Source organism: Aulostomus chinensis, chromosome 22 (genome assembly GCF_037954235.1).
Source record: "Aulostomus chinensis isolate RoL2024-O1b breed Wild chromosome 22, RoL_Achi_v1.0, whole genome shotgun sequence".
In the NCBI taxonomy this organism is placed as follows: Eukaryota; Metazoa; Chordata; class Actinopteri; order Syngnathiformes; family Aulostomidae; genus Aulostomus; species Aulostomus chinensis.
Window position 1 is genome coordinate 3,401,549 of NC_141341.1, and position 7,363 is coordinate 3,408,911.

Below are 7,363 nucleotides of genomic sequence, written 5' to 3' on the forward strand. Positions count from 1 at the left end.
TAAATCCTCATTAATCTCAGCCCTTGTGGCTCACTGGAAATTCCAGTTCAAATAACAGGGAGTTTAAATCCCCGACCTGCCAACCAGCTGTGTGTGTGTGTGTGTGTGTGTGTGTGGTGTGTATGAGATGAGATGATGACAACAAGGACACCAAACATCTTCAGGCGAGCAACACGACCGGCAGCATGGACTTCAACGGCACCTGGAAAGTTTATTCTGAGGAAAATCTGGAGGAGTTCCTGAAAGCAGTGGGTAAGAACGTCTTATTATTCACCTTTTAAAGAAGGGATTCTTGTCTTCCTGCAAACATTCTTCCTCGCGTGTCCTTTAAGATGCTCCTGAAATGGTGGTGAAGATGCGTAAGGAGGTGAAGCCGCTGATGGTGATCGAGCAGACGGGCCAGGACTTCACCTTCACGATGAAGATGCCCATGTGCACCAAAGTCCACTCGTTCAGCATCGGGAAGGAGACCGAAATGACGACGCTGGACGGCAGGAAGATGAAAGTAACGGGAGAACCTCGCACTCAAACTTATTAACGCTGAAGTGAAGTCACATCTGTGCTGATGATGCCAATGTCTCTTCATCCATCAAGTTATTCTTGAGTCAGCTGCTTTTACTGCATTTTAAAATCTTCCCCCGCTCAAAAAATCTGCTTGCTTGGATTTTGAGCTTCGCGGAGCAGAAATGATGTGTGTCATCTTATTCTGTGCTTCTTTTCTTGATTTATTATCTGCGGTTCTACATCTCTGCCCTCATTTATATCATTTCTGCATCTGCAGGCCAGTAAAGATTCACACGCTCATGTCAGCTGTGGCCTCACTGCTGTCACAAATCTTGCTCCAGTATATTTTATCTTTTTATTCCTCAGATTTTGGTCTGCATTTATTTATTTTTTAGTGCGCGTCACGTTCTGTTCTCTTCACTCTGATTCAAGTGGGAGGCAGAGATCCACATTCTAACTGAGAAATAAACAAAATGTGCATAGGTATGAGGTTGATGTCAGAAAACCAGAGGATGAAAATTTTGCAAGATAACTTAAATTTGTTGGTACCAAATATGTGTGTCGCATCAAGCATGGAGGGGTTTCTCAGCCATCAGTAAATACCCTCTCGTCAATGAACTCAGTGATGCAACGCGTTTGTCTGTTCTCCACCAGTGCACCGTCAGCGAGGATCCGAGCGGGAGGCTGATCGCCGAGACTGACAAGTTCACCTCAGTCCGAGAAATCCAAGGAGAGGAAATGGTGGAGGTCAGTCACCACATTTACCTCAAACTGGTGCGTTTAAAGCCTCCACCAAAGCTGCGTTCCAATCTGGTTTAAAGATGTGAACAGAAGTCTAAAAAAGGTGAAAATCATTGGCTGAAACAACGCCTCATTCACCTCTTTAGGCTTCCTTAAGTTTCACTCAAATGGCATTTTAATGTGTTGCAGTTTTGCTTTTACTTCCTGTTCAGATGAGTTTCATGTATAATGTGTAAGTCAGTGCACTGTTGAACTGCATATTAGAGTTTTAGAAATTAAAAAAAAGAGTTTTATTATGTTCATCTTTCTCTCTTGTCTTTCACGCCTCCAGACTCTCACCGCCGGCTCTGTAACTTTCATCGGCAGAAGTAAGCGTGTCTAGGTGTCACCTGGCAGCTCAGGAATCAGCCTCACGCGAGAGGTCATGTGGATGAAACCCAATCATTAATCAAAATAACTATCAATAAACACGTATTTGCAAATGAAAAAAGCGGAGTCTGTTTCTGCTTGTTTTTTGACGTCAAAGAGCATCATTTCAGTGTCATCTCAGTGTTCTGTGAGAACAATGTCACAATCTGGGGTCAAATTAAAAAAAAAAAAAGTAAAATAGAATGAGGAAATCAAATGGATTAAATCTAATGATTAAAGTCAGAACCTTGGTACCAAAGTCAGAGATTAGGCAGAGAGGATTTGTGACACCACACAACCTGGGACCCCTCAAACCCCAAACAATTTAGAAAAAAAAATTGCCATCAGCCACGGTAAACGTATTATGTCCCCATAAAAGCTCATTATTACACCATACTAATGGTGTAATTACACGTTAGAGGGCGCTGTGAGTTATTGCCGCTGTTCAATACGCAGCGAAGAAGACACAGAAGGCGGCTAAAAGGAAGAGCGCCTGCGCCTGAAGCTGCATATTTTTCACACTTCAAATTTATCCCTCTCCGTTAACGACTTTCTGTAGGCCGCTTGTAACTCTATGGCCAGATACATGCGGCCCCCCAACACGTCTTTGTTTGTCAGAAACATTTCTGACGAGTCCAGGTGAGTCCCCGTTCAGTACCACAGCTACTAACGTGAACGGCGGTTAGCTGCGTTAGCCTAGCAGCTAGCTCGTCTAGCCGCTTTAAAACCAGTCTCACGTTACGTTTGGCTTTTAACTAAATAACTGCTGGATTTGGGGAATACTTTTGAACCAGTTGTTAATGGCTTGTTGCAGGCAAAACAAAACAAAAAGAGATCGTATGTATGTGTGTCTTTGTCCTGGTGGCGTTTCTTTGTTTGCGTTTCTGTTGCGCGTTGACGGTGCTGCTCAAGCTAATGCTAACAACATTTCGGAGAAAAGTTTAAATCAAAAAGCCGTATATGTTCGTGATATTGTCTCATTTATTCAATGCAATATCTGGATTTTGAAAAGGTGACTGTGATGGCCTCATGCTCTGGATGTTTGTATGATAGGATTTAGTTTTACAGTTTAATCCAGCTGTAGATTTTAATGGTGTGACATGTTTGGGGTTTCACTGAATTACCCTTTACAAAAAATTTAAATTAAATCAACAAAAAATTAATTTAGGCAATTTAATATTGATCACACAATTAAACTTTGAAGACGGCATCAGATGAGGAGGATTTAATTATTTGTATCATCTTTATAGATGAGTCACTGGACCATAAAGGGCCCTCCAAAACACTAATTTTACAGACCAAGTAATGAAGAGATTTTCTTGGATTTGGTATTGACTCATAATATCAAGGAAAAAAATCTGGCTTTATTAAAATGACTCGAATTGATCCCAGTTGAAGTTACTGATTACCTCCCACAATGTTGAATAAATGTTGGGAAGCAAATGTTAACTCATGTGTTTTCAATCTGGATCAAATCAAGAAGAGGAGCAGTGTTCCTCTCTCTGGTCTGAGGTTTCATCAGGAACCTGAGTAGAGAAATGAGCATGATCATGTTTTTGCTTTGAATTAACTTGAAGTGGAGAAATAAAATGCTGGGTTGAAGAATGTCACCATGCTTTTTCTTGTGCTGGGATGAGCAACAGGTGGTAGCTCCGCTCTAATTGAAACAGATTAAATTACACAAACGTGTGGACAGATTGACAGCACGTCGGGTAAAAGGAAGATGTCTTGTTTGGTGAAGTGTTCCTGGTGCTGCGTTGACGTGGAATCATTCAGAGGGAAAGCACTTCCTGGATTGATGTGGCGTCGTTCATCTTGTCAGCTACTTGGTACCAGGAGGATTTCAAACCCTTTTTCTGGAAAATTAGGTGTTGTTGCCACGGAAGTATTGGCCTCTCGTGGTCGATCGGCCATCTCCCCTCCTGTGTGAGAGAGCAGTGTAACGTCCGTTAGGAAATTCCTTGGCAGAGGGATACAAGTATAAAAATAATCCACTTTGCTGTTTCCATCCGCCTGAGTCCATGTGAACGCAGCGTTAAGCTCACCGGCCAGTTGCTCTCCCAGCTGTTACTGGTTGAGGAATGTCTCTGATGGTCAGTTGAGTCATAATTGTATTTACGGTGTTCAGGCCTGAGGATTTGCGGCGTGAGTTTGGCCGCTATGGGCCAGTAGTAGATGTCTACATCCCACTTGACTTCTATACACGTCAACCAAGAGGATTTGCATACATTCAATATCCTTTCCCAGCAACTTCTAACTGTCTCTGTGCTTGTGCTGCTAACAGATTCTTATTTCCTTCCAGCAGAGAAGATTTGCAGTTCTGATGTTTTCTTTTCTTGGTTTTGATTTGATTAAATATCTAACACCCGTATTTCTCTGTTATTGCTTCAGAAAATGTAAAAGCATCCCGTTGTGGAACCGGCCACAAAGAGTAACAAAGACCCGTATAGAGTAGCTGTAAAGACAAGTCACACAGACCTTCAGGATCAGAGGGAGGGGAAAAGGTTGAAAAGAGAAAGTAAAGCATGAAGAGGAAAAGGGAACGGAGACAAAGCTTGGATATGGCGACAAAGAATGGGGAAAAGAAAAGAGGTTTAAGAGGAAAAGGCAAGCAGGAAACCCAAGTCTCTCTGGGAGTCGATTAAAGAGTGTAAAGATCAAGATGAAGTTCAAAGTCAAGCACGGGCAAGGTAACGAGTCTGAATTATTTTGTATCCTCCCAAGACAAATCCACTAATTTGACATGACGACAAAATCAGCTTTCCCTGTGATATCGATGGCATTTTAATTTCAATCAAAGCAATTTAATCGACTATTAATGTATTTGACTTGTGTTTACATTGATCGTCGGATCATAATTTGTATGTGTTTGAAAAGGTTGCTTCATCTTTTATCTCTACAAAAACAACCTGCCGAGCATGTTTGTTACTGTTTTATTTCCCTTGTCTGACAGTGTCAAGCACTCTGTTATTGCTGGTCTGTTTTTTGCCTAATAAATCAGGCCACACAAATTAAGCACCATGTTTGATGGAAAGCCTCCATTCCTCCCATCCTGAAGAGCTAACGTGAACAGCAGAGAGACAAAACCTTACGAACCTCCACCAAGTGCAGAACAGTCGTTGTTGCTTTGCTCACCGTCCTTGTTTGAGAGAGAGAGAGAGAGACAGACACAGAGAGACACAGAGAGAGAAAACATTGTCAATTTGTGTGGCCTTCCCCAAAAATGAGAGCATACAAAACCTTAACCACTCAGCATGTTTGAAGATGTGCGTGATGCCGAGGATGCTCTTCACAGCCTGGACAGGAAGTGGGTGTGTGGTCGGCAGATTGAAATCCAGTTTGCTCAAGGAGATCGAAAGAGTAGGTTTCCTCTTTTCCTTTCTGTTTTTAAAGCTCTTTAAATTCAAGTGAAAGCGTCTTAGCCTTCAGGCTTCCTCATCTCTGTCTGCGTCAGCACCGAATCAGATGAAGGCGAAGGAGAGGCGATCCCCGGGCAGATCCTCTCGCCACGACGAATATGATCGCGACGGCCGGCGCAGACGTTCCCGCAGCCGAAGCTACGAGAGATACCGATCACGCAGCCCCTCTTACGACCGCCGGCGGCGGCGATCTGAGAGTCCTCGAGAGTGCGTTCCCTTTCCTTGCCCCCGATGAAGGATTTTCCTTGTCGTGACTCCGACTTGAACTTTTCCCTTCGTTCTTCAGGTCTCGTGGGCGGATGTACGGAAGGGGAAGAAGCAGGAGCCGCGAGGAAGACAGGTAGGGTCGAATAGAAAGCCTTTATTGTCGTTGCACACAGTAGAATGAGATTTGAAAAGCAGCTCCTTCAGCGTGAGGCTGTGGTGGAGTCAAGCATCCAGCAGTAGGAAAGGGTGTCGTAGGACCTTTTCTTGGTCTGTCGGTCCTTGAGGAGATCAATCAACTGTTGATTTCATACGTTAAAACAAATTTCTGTGGCCAGAAATACTGAAGCAAGTAAAACTAAAATATGTTTGAATAATAAATTGCGAGCACAAGTTTGTGGATTCTTTTCCTCGAAGTAAAACACAGCGGAAGTCCGACAGAACGTCATAAACAAACAAGATGGCGAGTTGTTAAATTCTCCCCTGACCTGCGGTGCTGAACTGGTCTGATCGTAAACTACCGTCAGCGGCGCTGGAGAGGCCTTCCTGTGTAGCGCCTGACTTGCAGTCGTTTCTGGAGTGACGGAAGCATTCAGCTGTTTGATCTGCGTCCTCAGATACAGGCCGCGGCCTCAGAGGGAGTCCAGAGGAAGATCCAGGTCACATTCCAGATCCGCATCCCCGGGAGAGCCTATGAACCCAGCGTCGACTTCCCATTACACAGAGGAGGAAGTGCGAGGGACACACACGCCGTCCCGCTCCAGGTCTCACTCCATGTCAAGATCTCGCTCTCGCTCCCGTTCTCGGTCCTGGGCTGGACGCAAGTCAGGAGGACGCTAGAAGGTCTCTGGTCCACCTTGTAAGCTTCATTCAGTTCAGTCAGACCAGGTTTGGTCGTCCGGTGATTTGTTTGTTGGTTTTGACATGAATGTGACTTCCACTGAGCTACGTGTAGAATACTTTTTTTGCACTTCCGTTTTAAAACCAACGCTGGCCCTTTGCTCGGTTTTGTAAACTCTGTAAGATTTCCTGATAGGATATGAAGCGTTTCCTCTGTTCAGTGGTAGCTGGCCAAGAATAACCTCTTGTCTTTTTTATATAAAGTTGACTGATTTTATTTTGTTTTCTAAATCCTATGCAGCCACTTTTGCTAAAAGAACATTCAGTATTTTAAAGACAGACTCCAGTCTGTTGATGTGCTGTCAGCGTTTGTGTGTTTTAAAGATTTATAATAAACCACATAGATTTGACTTTGCTGCAGAGCATTTTCCAAAGCTGCTGTACATTCGTCTTCCCTCCCACCAGTCCCAGTCTGCTAGCACATTCAGAAACCTTCAGCTTATTATGGATCGGTGATCTGCTGCATTGTTCAGTATTCGTGGTTCTACAATCGGTAATCCAGTCGGAAGCAGCAACTGAGGAGGAACCTGCACGGCGTGACCCTGCTACCATAACGGGACTGAAACGACACCTCTACCCTCATCTAATCTCTACAGTTTCGTTTCCTGCCATGAAACGGAGAACCAGTGACTCCCCTGAAGGATGAAACGTTGACGTGAATCTAGTCTGCGTTGGAAAATGTTGTCTGTGGCGGCTAAATTATCCACAAACTCTGCAATGGTCCTTGTTTCAGACGTGTTGAAATGGTTGTGAGTGTTCTGTAAGAGTAGACCCGCTCAAAAAGGCATTTCATATTGGAATATTTCTGGTTCTGAGAGGAGGAACAGAGGTCTGTTTTCACTTGGTTTTTCAGAATTGTCACTGCATGTTTTATCTTCCTGATCTTCTAGCGTTGGATGGAAGAAACTGTTCTTTGGAGTAATAAACGGATTACTTTCAGTATAAGGAAACCCTGTGTAGTTTCAGTTTGTAAGCTATCCCACCTTAAAGCAACACACTCACTGTTGGGAAAATGGTAATTGTCCCTTTCTTGAGCCAGACGACCCCTTTCACCGCTCTGTGTGCATCAGGGAGCTCCAGACGAGAACATGGCCTCACACCGTCAAACACGCGTCAGTCCTAGAGTGGCCTTAGCAGCGTTAAGAGAACCACGCTTGTGAGTAAAATACCTCCTTAAAACAGCATGT

At 43.9% G+C, this 7,363-nt stretch overlaps 2 protein-coding genes across 5 annotated transcripts; both read left to right on the forward strand.

Moving 5' to 3' along the window:
• Positions 1-123: 123 nt before the first annotated feature.
• LOC147240387 (fatty acid-binding protein 10-A, liver basic-like) lies at positions 124-1,856 on the forward strand. 3 transcript variants are annotated; one of them, XM_086192999.1, is made up of 4 exons: positions 124-252; positions 333-505; positions 1,159-1,278; positions 1,577-1,856. In XM_086192999.1, exons 1-4 carry the CDS (start codon positions 186-188, stop codon positions 1,625-1,627), a joined length of 411 nt encoding a protein of 136 aa, XP_086049125.1. In that variant the 5' UTR covers positions 124-185; the 3' UTR covers positions 1,628-1,856. The 3 variants fall into 3 exon arrangements, with proteins under 3 accessions (XP_086049125.1, XP_086049124.1, XP_086049126.1); XM_086192998.1 differs by having other exon boundaries at positions 1,159-1,251; XM_086193000.1 differs by having other exon boundaries at positions 127-505.
• Positions 1,857-2,114: 258 nt separating this feature from the next.
• On the forward strand, positions 2,115-7,120 carry LOC147240388 (uncharacterized). 2 transcript variants are annotated; one of them, XM_086193943.1, is made up of 6 exons: positions 2,115-2,292; positions 3,782-3,886; positions 4,910-5,013; positions 5,108-5,279; positions 5,359-5,412; positions 5,894-7,120. In XM_086193943.1, the coding sequence occupies exons 1-6, from the start codon at positions 2,228-2,230 to the stop codon at positions 6,114-6,116; spliced, it is 723 nt and encodes a 240-aa protein (XP_086050069.1). In that variant the 5' UTR covers positions 2,115-2,227; the 3' UTR covers positions 6,117-7,120. The 2 variants fall into 2 exon arrangements, with proteins under 2 accessions (XP_086050069.1, XP_086050070.1); XM_086193944.1 differs by lacking the exon at positions 3,782-3,886 and adding an exon at positions 4,045-4,364 and having other exon boundaries at positions 2,155-2,292; positions 4,918-5,013.
• Positions 7,121-7,363: the final 243 nt, after the last annotated feature.